This window comes from Leuresthes tenuis, unplaced genomic scaffold (assembly GCF_036924035.1).
Source record: "Leuresthes tenuis unplaced genomic scaffold, fLeuTen1.0.hap1 SCAF_10, whole genome shotgun sequence".
Lineage (NCBI taxonomy): Eukaryota > Metazoa > Chordata > Actinopteri > Atheriniformes > Atherinopsidae > Leuresthes > Leuresthes tenuis.
The window spans coordinates 16,306,385-16,322,884 of NW_027325364.1; the positions used below are offsets into that span (position 1 = coordinate 16,306,385).

The window sequence follows — 16,500 nt, forward strand, 5'->3', positions numbered from 1 at the left end:
TCCATCAGATTTTTTGCGAGCGGGCTGTTTTTTGTCATTGAATCATGCAAGTGGCCAGAACCAGAGCAAATCGCATAACTGCTCTCTCAAGAGCTGTAAGAATTTACCACAGCTCATCTTTCAGTTCACTTTACAAGTGGGTGGATGTTGCTTTTTGCCAAAGTCTTTCCCATTTGGATGGGATGCAGAGAGCTCATCTGCTGGCAGAAAGCCCACCTCTTCATTGTTAATACTTAGGTTTATATTTAATTTCTTTAGTACTAAAGTACCTCTACTCTTTTAGCTATTTATGCACATAGTAGGGAAAAAAGTGAAGAGAGTGTTGCATATTTATCAGTTTTATTCCCTCTAAACTATACTGCTGTAGTCCTCTCGAGTCTGCCCTCCTCACCACTGCAGTTCATCGGGTCTGCAGTGCCTGTAGAGTTTGCTCAGCCAAATACTGGAGAGGCTCTCTTGCCTCACTTCATTGCTATTGTTCCATTAGATCTGGTTGTTTGTCTCAGGGGATATGCTTGGGATTAGACACACACCAAATTTTGTCAAATGCTGGTAAATGTTTCCTTGTCTGAAAATGAAAGTATCCCCCAGTTGTTTTACTTTATGGGGCTCAGTGTAAGTCTGGCAGTCGGCGCGGTGACTGGAATTGCTCTGGCAGAGGCAGATTGTCTGCCTCTAATGGGCTGGGTGATTAGCTGAATAACAAATAGAACGCAACCCACGAACATGTCTTAATCCACTTCATATACGGTAAGAGCTGAGCAGTAAACTTGTCTTTTTATGGAACACAGTCTTTAAATCAGGCCCGTACCAGAGGCATGGATGTAGTTAGCAGAAATGTAAGTAACAAAAGGAAATCACTCAGTTTTTAACATAATCAGCAAATAAATTTTCATTGCTTTTTCTTCTCTCTCTAAATTCTGAGACTGAGTGCTCTGGTAAGAACATCACTACATAGCTATATCTACACATATGTAGTTTACTGCTGTATTAAGCTTTAGTTGTTTACTGCTGCATTAGGCTTTAAGATGTTGTCTATTGATGTAATTTATGTTGATGTTATTTAGCAATATCACACAACGGCCCTTCTGTACCCTGAGTAGTGCTACAGATGCTGCGAGTCTTTGCAGGTCTAATGATTCAATTTCACTGATTAACAATTTGATGCATCCAAGGATGCATCTTGATGCTAACATCTTGCATCCTCAAATTACTGTTTAACCACACAGCTACATTTTCATTTATAAATGCAAGGAGGTTAGATCATTCTGAATTTCCTTTTTATTTACTGCTTTCAATTATTCAAATGTCTGCGTCTCATCACTGACCGTGTTTGAGTGAGCCACCTCAGTCCCGTACATACTGTATGTTACATACAAATCAGTCGCTACTGGAGTCCACAAATGACTTATAACAGCTGCTTGACTACCTTTAATCACTGATTTCTGTAACTGGACTTGAGTTTGGCAGCACGGTGCTGGTATAGTCGTTTCTGTAAAGGGAAGTTTGTGACAGGAGCTTATGCCGCTTCTCTAAGGTCTTCAACAGATGGAGAAACGTGGAGATCTCAGCACTGCATTGACCCTCAGCTATGAACGCTGGCTTTTTTTCTGGGTCCAACTTTCTTTCATTTCTGCATCCGTTGTTTGTGTCTACCATCGATAGACAGCAAAATCCAATAAAAAGCTATGCTATGTCAGCACGCTGCTGGGATAACTGATCCTTTTGGTCAGTAAAAAGATGCTGTAAACAAAACACTTTGATATAATCATCCTCTGAAGTCATCATGGTGTTCATGTGGCATATATGTCTAATTTTCACTCACCTGTAGGCAGACTACAGTATGTTTTCGTCTCTAAGTTAAATAGCCTTTTTTATTGCTCTATGTGGTTTACAGCTGTACTAATGAAAGTCAAAACCATGACAATGCAAGTCATAAAAGGAAAGCTTAAACAACATGCTGTGGAACTGAGGAAACCTAAAACTCTTTCCCTAAATGTGAGCCTTTGACCAAACAAGTAGTCATGTTGTCCACAGTTTTTATACAGCTATTGCTTTGAATATTTATTCACCTGAGAGTATAGGATGTAACACTTACTGTGTAATTAACATTTTATACTCTATTGTTAAATATACAGCAGATAATAGGATATATAAAGTTCAGAGTGGAAGATTGATAGAAAAATAAAGTAATTTTTTAAACGACTTGCTGCCAGTAATGAGAATTGTTTGGTACCTGTCAGTGTCACTGCTCATAATTTCCCCCAAAAACTTTTTACAACAAATCCAGTAACGTAATACAAGAAAATCTACATGTAATGTACGAGCAGCTCATGGGGCAGCACTTCCAAAGTGTGAGCGCAGCTTCCAGCTGTTGCAGGACCGACAAGACAAGAAGTTGCATTGTATGGGAAGGAGATTTGACCCTTTCTTGAAGTCCTGGGGAAATAATTGTGGAACGCTGACAGTTTGGCTGACCCACATAAGATAAATCCCAAAATGTGCAAGAAACCGACGAAACGGAGTGGCAAGTTCGAGGGGAGTTGAGAGGTTGCCAGACATAGAGCTGTTTCGTTGATTTCTCGTATGTTTATAGATAAGGGTGTGTTTTCTTTTTCTTTTTTTTTTTAAAGATCCATGTTTGAGTTAGCTGGTTTGTGTTGGTGCTGCCTCCCAGACCTCAGAGAGCTTCTCACCTCGGCAGTGGTCACGGAGCAGCCCTTCCTGCACATTCCTGGAGCTGTGGAAGATAATTGCTGTGGTTTATGAGAGGGAGAGGCCCTGAAGAAACACTTCCACCAGACCTTAGTTGTTTAAGCTTGTAGTTCTCTCAGAATTATCTTGGTCTGTCTCCTCTAGTCATAGATCTGTAGTTCCCTTCTTCAATCAAATGTTGCATTTAATCTCAAGAAATATGAATGTTAAAGGAACAATTTATCATATTTTGCATAATGTCTTAGATCTAAATTCTGATCACTGTGCAGCTCATTGTATGGCAGCATCTGATTACGTGACATACTGTACATGCATAAGGACGTAGCAATGTTCCTATTACTATGTGTGAGGTATTGTAAAGCTGCTCATGATTATTTGAATGGAGGCCCACATTTTTTGGCCCCAGATCTGCGTTCAAAGTAAGGCGAATCCCTTACCAACTCACATTCTCCCCTCATTAACCCTCTTCCAGGGTTACTGATGAATGTCTGTTAAAGGCTTTAAAAACAAACCTCGACTCCGGCTAGCTGCAAAGGTACAACCCCGGGAAAGTATGGATTGTCTAATCATTTGATCATGTTGCCTAACTGCAAAACACACAAGTGACTTAATTTAACGGTTTTGTGAATATATTAATCAAGCTGTATTGTCTCCATTTGCAGTTCACACCGGTGATTGTTTTGAGAGTAATTAGATGATTAATTTACTCTGTCTCTCTGTTTCCTCACAATGAGGGGTAATGTAATTTCTATTAAACTGTTACGGTATCATTTTACACTCACCGTTCAGCGGTTTCTGGTACTTTACGTTAAATTGTACGTAAGTCGCTAATGGCAATGAATAATTTCATGCAGCAGCAGTGTTGATAAATGTGAGGAAAAAGAGGTAATGGTTTGTGCGGTTTCTGGTGTGGTTTATAACAGTCATAATCTCTAGCATTTCTGGAAGTGCTGACTAAATTAAATCTGTGTATGATATAGACGTTCCTTCAGATTTTATTATGCTTGGCTGCATTTTTAAGCAAGAAAGCCACCCATATCCTGTCGATAAGAGCTTTGAATAATGTCTTATGATAACATGTCAGAGAGATCTAAAAGTCGTTTCATTTTGTGGCTGACTGATAACGTCTCATCTGTCAGCAGCTGAACAGTCGCGCAGCGTAATGACACTTTTAAAAGCCTCATTGAGGCCATCTAGATTTTCTCACCTGTTTTCAGTGGACATTCCTTAAAACCCACACGGATGACTTACACACTTACACAAGTGCACATGAGAGATAAAAGTCCATAAAGTGTTTTATGATTTCGCAGGTCAGCTGTGAATTTGAAAAGAGGCACATAGCTCATTACTCATCCAGCAAAGGTTGTAGATGTTTGTGTGTGTCAGAAAGAATCATCATGGGCTCAGTGGACCAGCTCCGAGTCCCGTCATTACTGCAGCCACTCATCTGCCTGCTGCTGTCCCATACAAAGTCAGGTTGTTACACAGGAGTGTAATGTTTTCTTAAAGTTTTTCTGTAGTGGTCTGCTTAGATACTCCATGTTGTCGTGCTGCTGACCACTATGACACATGGCTCGGAGCTTACAGCAGGGAAGGACTGTTAGGAATGCTTTGGCTTGACATGATGTGAGTAATTAACCCTGATTGATAAAAGACGAACTGTCGCTGCCGCAGCAGCTATGAGCCGTCGGCATGTGCATACACACACTGACATGTGTCCACCCACATAATCTCACGCATCATGTACACACAGCAGCTGCACCTGGGAATTTTGGCATATCTACAGCATATTCACAATTTTCATGCCTCTCTGGAGAAGTGGAGAGAAATGTATGTCAGAAACTGTAGGCTTTCAGCATAATGTGTCATAAGAAACTGTTTTAAAGACAGCAAGAGAATATTAGATGGAACTCGTTTTGGCGAGCGTTCAGTAAAACTGTTCAGATCAAACTCTACTGTTGCACTCCTTTTTTCTGATACCTTCGCAGTTTGAAAGCACCTGGTGTGTCAGCTTTTCCAGCTAGATCCTGAAATATTCCTGAACTTGATCATGATTGATAAAAACAAGAATGTCATGATTTACTGAGGAAGTTCTCTTATGTATTAACCCCTGAAAACCATAACTCCTGGCAAGAAACGCGCCTTCCAAAAGCGTTCCAGCTTTAAATTTGTTCACAGGCTCTGATTCTTGGGCAGTACCTCTACCTTTTTCTTTGTGTCAGCTAATGTATCATCCACAGTTGCTGTGGGTTCAAACTGAGCTCATCCCTGCTGTGGATTTCCTGTGTGTGGAAACTGTTTTAAAAGAAAAAGACCTAAATATTTAAATAGAGCTTTGTCTGTTCCACCCCTACACGGTGGTGTTTGTCTTCCACCCCCCCACCCCCCACCCCCCCCCCCCATCTACTTCTTTAACAGAAGCCCTTCACTTTTACTGCCCCCTATTGAGATCCCTTGGCGCTTATTATGTTCTTATTTATGTATCCTGTTACAGATGGAAGTCATGTCAGCATCCAGCGTGGCTGAGTGCCCAGGTATTCTCCCCCAGTTGTGTCCACTGACTAGAGGGATGAGGGAACAAGTAAAATATATAGATATTTACATCTACATAGATATATATATCTATATATATTATATTGTTTTTAGCGCCAACTTATTTTTAGCGCTAACTTCACACCAGGAATGTGGCATTTGTGGAACATGATTTTCCTTTTGGTTCCCGTGTTAACAAATTAGAGCATTAAATCCATGCTGACTGCGTGAGATGGGCGTCTCTGTCGTACCTCGAGCTGTGCTGCAGCTACTTGCCTTTTAGAGTTTTGCCACAGTGCTTATCTCTCTATGGAAGAGATAAGCGTCAAGGAGGTGGTCCTCAGCGAAACATTTTTTTGGTTATTATGTTTACCTCATGTCCGCAATAATACACCTTTAACCGTAGTTTAAATGTTTAGGCACTTTGTCACAGACATACATCTTACCTGTTCCATCCATCCATCCATCATCTACCACTTATCCAGGGGTCGGGTCGCGGGGCAGCAGCTTTAACAGAGCAACCCAGACGTCCCTGTCCCCGGCCACTTCCTCCAACTCTTCCGGGGGACCCCGAGGCGTTCCCAGGCCAGCTGAGAGACATAGTCTCTCCAACGTGTCCTGGGTCTTCCCCGGGGTCTCCTCCCAGTGGGAACACCTCACCAGGGAGGCATCCAGGGGGCATCCTAACCAGATGCCCGAGCCACCTCACCTGACTCCTCTCAATGCGGATGAGCAGCGGTTCTACTCCGACCCCCTCCCGGATGACTGAGCTTCTCACCTTATCTCTAAGGGAGAGCCCAGACACCCTGCGGAGGAAACCCATTTCGGCCACTTTTATTCGCGATCTCGTTCTTTCGGTCACTACCCACAACTCATGACCATAGGTGAGGATGGGAACGTAGATTGACCAGATAGAGACCAAATAGAGAGCTTCGTCTTCTGGCTCAGCTCCTTCTTCACAACGACGGGTGCAGAGCCCGCAACACTGCAGACACTGCACCGATCTGCCCGTCAATCTCACGCTCCATTCGTCCCTCACTCGTGAACAAGACCCCGAGATACTTGAACTCCTCCACTTGGGGAAGGATCTCATTCCCAACCCGGAGAGAGCAGTCCACCTTTTTCCGGCTGAGAACCATAGTCTTGGATTTGGAGGTGCTGATTCTCATCCCAGCCGCTTCACACTCGGCTGCGAATCGCTCCAGTGAGAGCTGAAGGTCACGGCCCAACAACGCTAAAAGAACCACATCATCCGCAAAAAGAGGCCCCGTCTCTGAGCTCTCACCACCAGGTGGTGATTAGTTGACGGATCCGCCCCTCTCTTCACACGAGTATCCAGGACATACGGCCGCAAGTCCGACGATACAACCACAAAGTCGATCATCGAACTGCAGCCAAGGGTGTCCTGGTGCCAAGTGCACATATGGACACCCTTATGCCTGAACATAGTGTTCGTTATGGACAATCCATGACTGGCACAGAAGTCCAACAACATAACACCACTCTGATTCAGATCAGGGGGGCCGTTCCTCCCAATCACACCCCTCCAGGTCTCACTGTCATTGCCCACGTGAGCATTTAAATCCCCCAGCAGAACGAGGGAGTCTCCACTAGGAGCATTCTCCAGTACCTCCCCTAGGGACTCCAAAAAGGGTGGGTACTCTGAACTGCTGTTTAGCACATAAGCACAAACAACAGTCAGGACCCGTCCCCCCACCCAAAGGCGGAGGGAGGCTACCCTCTCATCCACTGGGGTAAACCCCAATGTAAAGGCATACAGGCAATAAGTATGCCCACACCTGCTCTGCGCCTCTGACCGTGGACCGTGGTCCGCGACCAGAGGCAACTCCAGAGTGGAAGAGAGTCCAACCCCTCTCAAGAGGACTTGTTCCAGAGCCTAAGCCGTGCGTCGAGGTGAGTCCGACTATATCTAGCAGGAACCGCTCAGCCTCGTGCACGAGTTCTGGCTCCTTCCCCAACAGAAAGGTGACATTCCACGTCCTGAGAGCTAGCTTCTGTAGCCGAGGATCAGACCACCAAGGCCTCCACCTTCGGCTGCTACCCAGCTCACATTGCACCCGATCCCCTTGTCCCCTCCCACGGGTGGTGAACCCGTCGGAAGGGGGACCCACGTCATGTGTTCGGGCTATGCCCGACCGAGCCCCATGGGCACAGGCCCGGCCACCAGGTACTCGCTACCGGGCCCCACCCCCAGGCCTGGCTCCAAGGGGAGGCCCCGGTGGCCGGTGTCTTTTGAGCTGTTCTTTGTATGGTCCCTTATCTAGGATCTGTTTGCCTTGGGTGACCCTACCAGGGGCTTGAAGCCCCGGGCAACATAGCTCCCAGACTCATTGGGGCACGCAAACTCCCCCACCATGATAAGGTGACAGGTCATGGGAGAGCTTACCTTTTATGGTTGTATATTCTACCTGTATATTCTCAAAGAATAAAAGTATTCAGAGTCTGAAGATATGTCCATATGTGAGGCATACACTTAAATTCACGTCTGTAACAACACAAAAAAAAAAACATACACGCGTGAGAACCTGAGATGATTTTACTTCATTTGATCCAAACCTCATTGATTTTCGTAACCATCTAACATCTGATAAATTCAAATTTGAATTTTTTTGGTAAATCACAGACACTGCATTGTCTGAGCTCAAAAGGAGGAAAACAATTAGGCTTGTAGCTCTTTTCTTTTTTCTTTTTTTTTTTTTAACAATTTATCTCTACAGTAGCTCCAGTATTTATGGTCCTGTCTGATTTAATCCATATGTGTAGAGTAACATCCTTGTCTTTTTTCCCTAAAAGTACAATGAGTGATGCTTTATCTGGGACAACTGTTTTAATGTTCATTCATGGTCATAAACGGATGTCAAGGCCCATTTCATGCTCTCTTGTCTTAAAATGTGGGATTATTCCTCCCAGTAAAGCATTTTATATAGAAAAATACTTGCCTATGAATTTTATCCACAGTATCTTTTTTCTGATTGATACAGTATGTTATTCCTTAGTTTTATTTAGTTATGTCCTAATGACACAAGCTTAATCTGCTTTGCACACTAAAGTACTACAGCTATGTTGGATTCTTTTGAGAAAATGGAAGAAAAGTAGAATAGCAGAAGATTAACCAAACCCCATTTGTTTCTCCCAATCTCTCTCCCTTATCTTTCTCTTTTGCTCTCTTTCTCTCTGCAGCTCTCGGTCAGATAATGCTGTATGTGGATGGGATGAACGGCCTCATAGCTCACAATGAGACAGTGCAGTGGCTTTACTCCTTGGTTGGATCAAAGGTAAAGAACATGCACATGAATTTTCACACAGTAGAGAGGCTGTAAAATTAACTCAAAAATCTCATCAGGGCTCTTGCAAAACAGATGAAATCATGTGCTACGTTGTCAACATGGAAGCAGCCCTCCTGGCATTGTGGTCCCTTCAGCCCTCTAGTGGTCAGATTACTTCATGTGCAGCATGTTTGCAGCATATGAGGGAGGCTTCATTTGGCCCCCCTCCTGCTGTTTTATGTTCTTACAAATTACTTTACTCTTCCTGTGAAAATACTGACACAACGTTTGGCTTCTGCTTTATTGTTTTTAGTGAGAGTCCTGTCTTCTCAGTTATCCTTCATGGCAAATGTCCATTGTTAATAACCACTCTGACCATGGTCAGTGGGAGTGTTGATCAAGTCAGAGTGCTGTTGTGCCAGATGTCCACAAAAAAAAACCGATGAAGATGATTTCATCCTCCCTGATACTATGTCGATGTCCATTCTCAATTTAGCTGTGTATCATTAGCATTACACCCCTGTCTGCTTGTGTCTGCCTTTGAAATTTCAGCACATTTAGGTTTACATATGTCAGTATTTAACATAACTCCGTTATTTTTATTCTGATTTAAGACATTTACACCTCTGAGGTATTTGTTTAGTTGGGAGTGTCCCAAAACACACTTATCAAACTTCTCAAGATGGTACAGACAGGAAACGGCTCTTACTATACGACATTTGCCTATAACATTTGGATTTAGATGTGCCAGCACATCCATTTTTATTTAGTGTGTTGAGTTTTACTTGTCAATTTGATCAATTATTTATTTTGCGCCCTTTGTTTATTTCATAGTTTCGCCTAGTGGTGAAGACATCCCTAAAGCTGTTGCTGGTCTTTGTCGAGTACACAGAAAGTAATGCTGCCCTGCTCATAAATGCTGTGAACACTGTGGACACCAAAGGAGGTAAGAACCCTTGAATATTATAAAGACCGATACAGTTGACACCAAATACCACTGTCCATGTTGTTTAGTAGAACATATGTGGTGCTATTTCACAGATTTTTCTGTGTTAATTTCAATGTTTGCATGTCCGGAAATGTAATATGTGTGTTCTGCCACAGAATTATACACTTTACAAATGACTCACTGTGTATGCAGTAGCTCCAGAATTTGTCATCATATCAGTTTTAATTATCTGCTGTTGTGTAAAACCTGAGCCGTCAAATGGAGAAAAAGCGATCGGATCAGTTGTCCCGAGCTGCTCCGTAACCATGCATGGATCCCTCCTCATCGAGAAAGCCTGTAGCTCCTACCTGCAGAGGGGTTCAGTTACCTGCCAGTCTAAAAGCTCAACATTGTACTGTGGCATACATCAGGGGGCTGGACATCTGTGTGGAGGGGTCAGGTATCCCTCTATCCCAGCTCAGTCTTATCACATTGCTTCTGTGGTTGCGTAAGAGGACTAAACATGATCCCCAGTCTCCTGATGAGGAGATGTAGTTGAGCTCACGTCTGAAGCACAGAGGTGCTCTTTTCTTATTGTAGATAAAGCCATCATTGCTCAGTTTTGTTTTGTTTTTTTTCTCCTCTGCCACTTTTTAAGAGCAGGACGGCTGTTACTGGAGGTTTTTCACTGAAGCCACGAGATGACCTAATAATAATTGTTTTTGTTTTCTATTCGTGGATTGGGGTGAATATGAACTGTTGTTTTTTTTTGGCAGGGAGGTGTTTTTTTTATTTTGTAAGATGAGAAGATGGATCGGTATGGGTTGCTAGTGTCTATGTAAACCTTTCAAAATAGGCTGTTTTGTTTGGAATTTGTCTTATAATGCACTGTTGTATTCCTTTTGATGAACAGGAAGGAAACTTTGGTCCAATGTCATAGAGATCCTGGATGAGAAGGATGGAGTGGATACTGAGCTGCTTGTGTTTGCCATGACTCTCATAAATAAGGTCAGTGATCACTCTTTGATTAAACTCTTATTATTCAAATAGCCTTAAATTGTGTTGTTCTTCTTTCTGATCTGCTGTCTTTCAGATCTCTTTATGCATTGTATTAAAATCGTATCTGCATTTGAATGACTTCTCTAGATAAGGGGAAAAGTATGTTAATGAGAGGTGGAAGACTTTGCGGTTGAACAGCATTGTTTCCAAAATGTAATCAGAACCGTGTGGCCATTTTCTATGTTTGATTGAATCAGGCGCAGATTCAGTCTGTCCACTGTTACTGCATTTTTGAGAAAGTGTTAATCACCTCCTTGACTTTCCAATAGTAAAGGGACTTTCATGTCTGCGCTGCAGCCAGCTCAGTGTAAAGTAAATAGAGCGATGGCTGCCTAAAGGTGGTTCTCATATTCGTGACTCTCCATACCACTCTCGTCAACGCGCTGTCAAATTACTTCCCTCTCAGTCAGAGGTAAACCTAGATGCAGTCATTGAACAGATGCATCTCCTGGACTGGCCTGAACCCTCCGAACTCCTGTCTTGCCATGAAGAGATTATGAACTCACAAAATACCAGGGCTTTCCTCTGACTGCTTGACAGATTCCCCCTGCATCCAAGTATGCAGCTGGAAAAAGTAGCTTCTTCCAGGGTATCTTTTCCATTGTCTCGCAACTTGCACCAAACTTGTGTGTACCCTTCTCCTCTGCCCTGTAGCTGATCTCTGTGACAAGTGCAATGCATAAAGAAGTGACTGTTGCATTGAATAAAAGCAAAAAGAGCTCTAAGGAACAACTATAAAATAGTACATTAACAGTCATAAAATGTCAGTGGGATGTTTTTTTAATAGTAGAAAGTTGGAGAACATTTGAAGAACAGAGGTTATATAACGTATACCTTCAATATTTAAAGATTCAAAACACATCTGTATGTAGGAAAATAATTGCTGGAAACATTTGAGAATATTGTGAACTATGTTGTCTTGCTGAAGACTGAAGTGTTTTCACACTGTTTCCTAGTTTCTTTCTCTCATACAAAAATCTTAAACTGAGACAAGGCTGCTGCTTTTGTGTCTGTGCCTCAGACCCTGGCAGGCCTTTCAGATCAGGACTCCTACTACGATATGGTGGACTGTCTTGAGGAGCAGGGCATTGAAACCACAGCCCAGAGACACCTGAGCAGGAAAGGCACCGACCTTGATCTGGTAGAGCAGTTTAACATCTACGAGGTGAGGAACAACCGTAAACCATCATCGTATAACAAACTACTTTTGTGTAAATGTGTATCAAAGCTGCTGTTTATGAATAATTCACCGCGTTAATCTGGGATGCCACTTTCACTCAGATGACTCTTCGCCACGAGGATGGGGACGATGAAGCCCAGTTGCCCCCGAGTGTCCGAAAGGAACGCCGGCGGGCCAGCGTTGGTGGCACCAATGAGAGACGAGGCCTGGAGAGAAGACGCAGCCGGAGACATTCACTTCAGAATGGCAGAGGTCATGCTTCTGCCCCAGCATCACCCAGCAGCCCCCACACTCATGGCAGCACCTTCCTGCCCTGCGGTAGCCAACGGGTTGAAGATATCAGCGAAAGGTGAGGCAAGGCGAGGCAAGGCGAGCAAAGGAAGGGCAAAAGTGGAGATATGCAAGAGAAAAAGGAAGGCTTTATCTGTGCCCCCACTTTAGCTTGGACTTGTCCTGATCCTATTTGTTAAAGGTTCATCCAGGGGGCAGGGTTGTTTTGATCTTGTATATTCCAAAGCCTGAGAGATAGCTGCAGGTCAAAAGGGATCCCAAATTATTTCCGGGTCCACTAAGTATTACTTCAGTTCACTGGAAGCAATTTTATTGAAAGTGAGTATTATATTTCGATCTTGGAGCGATGCATCTACTCTATCCACAGCCAAAGCAGAGAATTTAATTATATAGTCATTTAAAGAATGAGAAAAGAGAAGACTGCTGCTGCAAAGTAACATTTAGATCCAATTTCCGTCTGTCAAAAACAGTCTCCTGCCTCTGATGGCAACAGGAAGCAACTGTAATCACATGATATGAACAATATCTGCTCTCTGACTCGTGTCATGCTCTCTTTAGTGAGCGTATTGCACAATGCATCACGTTATATATATATATATATATATATATATATATATATATATATATATCAAACAACACAGACTCAAAGATGAGACAACGAGTGATCATTTGATTAAGTCTATGTGAATCTTTTCTTTCTCATCATCTTGCCATGTAAATCCAATCCCTAATCACAAGAAACCAGCTTTCTTTAAGTGGCATATCTACTGATATTCTTGGTAGCTCTCAGGTCTTCAGGTTTACTTAAATTCAATCCAGCAGGTCATTTGATACCAAGCCAGCCTCTTCCAGTCCACAACAGGAAATTCAAGCCGCCTTTGAAGATCACAATTTTCCATAATGTTAATGAAGTCCAGACAACCAAATGGGATCCAAATAGCAAACTGGCCGCAGACTTATGCATGACGACCCCACACTATCGGTTTGGTGATTTCTCCTTCAACCCTTATTGAAATCAAACTTATTTTAGATTAAATTCAAGGTCATTATGATATTTATGCCATGTTATAGAAGTTTTAGTTCTATGAAGCTTTAACTGTTGCATGTGCATATCCGTTTCTAATGTTGTCAGACATCATAGAACTAGCATTGTCTAAATCTACTAACTGTCTTGTACATCTTGTTTATATTTGTCTCTTCTCAGCACTAATACGTGTGATGCTTTTTTTGACAAGCATGTCTTTTGTGTGTCTCATTTCTGTGTGCCGTCTCTCTTGGGCCATCGTCTCCTCTGTGGTTTCACGTTGTTTCTTCAATTTTACTTCCCTCCCACCTGCCTCCATCCTCCCTTTCCTCCTATCAACCCTCAACCCCTCCTCTCACCACAGAGAAGAGGAAGAAGACGAGGAGGAGGAGGAGGAAGAGGAGGAGGAGGAGGAGGATGATGAGGATGAGGATGAGGATGAGGATGAGGAGGACGAGGCAGATGATGAAAGTCATCCCGTCAATGAGTCCTCTAGACAGGGCGCTCACAGGTATTTTAGGCCAGCTGGTTTTCCAAGCCTGATGTCGTTTCCCCATATTTCTATCACAGTTGCTCCCCAGTCTCTCCTCTATTCTAAAGTGTGATTATCTTCATCCTTCTCTTTGGACTCCTACTCTCTTGTATTTTGTCATCCTAGTGCGGTTCCAGCTGTAGCAGACTCTCCTAACTTGTGTTTGAACTTAAAGTGTATGGCCAACATCCTCCCCAAAGCCAGTGACCCTGCAGGGCAGAGAGAGTATGTCAGCGTCAAGACCAGGACACCCTCTCCTGTGTCCATCGCACCTAAAAAGAGGACCTTTAGTCCTTGGTGTGTTCCTCCCAACTACCTGACTTTATCTTTCATACTACTATAGTAACAGGCCCTGCACTCCCTCAGTATGCGTTTACCCCAAACACACCGCTTTTCCTTTTTTCCTTTTCCTTTGACCTGAACCAGAGTCATGTGTCTTTTAGGGCCAATGAGCTCAAAATGAATCATTCCCCTCTCAGTGTAGAAAAATACCATCCTTTCACCACCACTGGTGTTTGTGTCTCTGTAATAGTGCCTTCAGAGAGCATAAAAGCACAAATAGTGACACTGAAATATCAAATCTTTTCTAACAGTCCTTTTTTCTACTTTCAAATAGCCTCTAACAATTTAGTTCACTTTATCTTAGTTCCACTCTACATCCTTCGTCATTTAAAAATCTTTTCTTGGTCCTATTGGCCTGAGATGATCCTACATTTCATCACATGAGATTTACTCTATGTCCTATCTATCATCTCTGAAGGCATACTGCATAAGTAACAGTCAAGCTGTTCAAATCGTCATTACTTCCTTTTCTCAGTTGATGAAAATCATCATTTTTCAGACATTTGCTTTTTGTCCGTCTTTTATTGTGGCACTGAGACAGGGAATCCAAAACAGGTCAGTTAGTTTACTCAAAGTATTAGTGCAAGGCTCAGTTACTGTCTTTTGGTTTTGGTTGCTTGTCAAATCATTTTAGAATTAGCAGGAACACAGAAGGTCCTCTGCATGGTCCCCTGATGCCTTCCAAGTTGAAGTGATTCCCTGTTTTTTTATGTACTAGGCAATACAAATGGTTTGGCACATCTCATAAACTGTTTAATTAGTCAGGATTTACTGTAGTTTTATGGCTTTCTAAGAAGCAAGTGAAAATGTTAAGACAGAGATGTTGGTTTCCCCTGTTTTGTCTGTTTTGTTGTCTTGTGGTCTTGCAGCACTGCCTCCTCCGTCTGCTCTCTCACTACCTTGACTGTGTGATTAACGGTTGATCATTTTACCTCTGGGGGGCTGACTTGACTTTCTTTCTTGCTTTCATCTTCAGTCTGACAGACTCTACATCTCCTACATCTTACTCAGCTAGAAAGCCCCGCTGGGCTGAAAGGTAAGACCAGGAGCGACGAGTCTGATGTAACAGGAGTGTGTATGAACGCAAGGTTCTGGGACTTAAAGCACACTACACTGTCTGTGTAAAAGCTTGCCTTATTTATAACTCTAACTATGATAACACTACTTTATATTCTAACACTAATGAATACTTTCTGGTAACTGATTCTCTTATCTCTTCAAACTATTCTTGTGGTTGAGCAGCCTCTCTTGAAAAAACGTTCTTGTTACACAGGGACTCTCAGGACAAAGAACTATTTCTTATTCAGTGGGGCCACATCTCAGTATAAACTATCCAGCAGTATGATTTTTTTAATTTTTTTTTTAATTCTGTTTTTTAATCATTTTATTGTCTGTCTCTCAGTAGAAAAATGAATTAGTAGGGAACAAAAACATTTAGTCATCTCTTCTTCCTCTTGAACAGAATCCCTCCCAGTGGCACTCCATATCCTGGCAGGCACCAGACTCCTACGTCACCCATCCATCACTTCACTACTTCAGCACCATCCACACCGGACTTAAAACCTGACAGGTTGGCAGCGTCTCTACAGTTACTGCAGCACATTTTATGGCTCTTTTATACGACGTGACTGTAAAAAAACAAACAAGAAAAGTAAAATAATGCCCTCGTATTTGTTCTTTATCTTTGACATGCAGACCTGCTTTAGGGGGCTTGCTAACTTCATCGTACAGACAGCATCAGGAGTCTCTTGCTGCGGAGAGAGAAAGGAGACGTCAGGAAAGGGAAGAGCGTCTGCAGAGAATTGAAAGAGAAGAGAGGAACCGCTTCAAGTTAGTCTCTGCTTACCCCTCAGACAAAACACTGCATGACTTCAGTGTCATGGAGGGTACACAATGTCTTTGCTCTATACCGCTGGCAGCTGAACAAGCGGCTTCAGTCATAAGAGTGTGAGAGGAGCTGGGCTTTCTTTGAGGATCATTCCGTTCACTGAATCATGGGCTCTGCAGAACGCATATGTTCTGCTCACATTTCATGTCATAACCTTGCATGATGACCCTATTATGCTTGCACTGATCATATCACAATTTACAGATTTAAAAGAAAATCTCCAGCTGTATATATAATATAAATACAGGTCCTAAATTGTCTCATTCGTGGTCTTCTCTCTCTGTCTCTGTCGTTCTGGCTCAGTCGAGATTATGTTGACAAGCTTGAAGAAGCAAGACAAGCCAGAGAGGAAAGGTGAGTTGACTTTGTTTCAGGGATTCACAATAACGCAGCTGCACCTAAGATAGATGTGTAAATGTTCTGATATCCTTTTCTGAAATGAACAGTAGGTGTAAAATGAGCTGCTTGAAGCTGAATCATACTGTGCAAGTCAGAAATGTACTCATTCAAAATAAACGCTATATGTGTCAGACCCCAGTGTCTTATGGAACTTGTGTGGTTCAGTCATCTACCTCTGCTCATTCATTGTCATTATTTTGTTCAGACCTTTACTCTGTGAACATGCACACGCAAGTCAAATAATGTGAGAGAGTATGTGAGCTGAGATCGGTACCAAGAAGCCAAAAATGTTATACAGCACTTTGACAAATTTAACAAAAAGG

The 16,500-nt window shown here is 42.7% G+C and overlaps 1 protein-coding gene across 2 annotated transcripts in view; it reads left to right on the plus strand.

Annotated features, from left to right (window-relative positions):
- The window catches only part of fhod3b (formin homology 2 domain containing 3b), an 87,952-nt gene that overhangs the window by 58,912 nt on the left and 12,540 nt on the right, over positions 1-16,500 (plus strand). For both annotated transcript variants that reach the window (XM_072394443.1, XM_072394444.1), the window contains exons 6-14: positions 8,449-8,543; positions 9,369-9,480; positions 10,376-10,470; positions 11,543-11,686; positions 11,803-12,050; positions 14,867-14,926; positions 15,353-15,460; positions 15,586-15,720; positions 16,082-16,132. In XM_072394443.1, the coding sequence (XP_072250544.1) occupies positions 8,449-8,543; positions 9,369-9,480; positions 10,376-10,470; positions 11,543-11,686; positions 11,803-12,050; positions 14,867-14,926; positions 15,353-15,460; positions 15,586-15,720; positions 16,082-16,132 (1,048 nt within the window). The remainder of the gene's footprint in view (positions 1-8,448; positions 8,544-9,368; positions 9,481-10,375; positions 10,471-11,542; positions 11,687-11,802; positions 12,051-14,866; positions 14,927-15,352; positions 15,461-15,585; positions 15,721-16,081; positions 16,133-16,500) is intronic.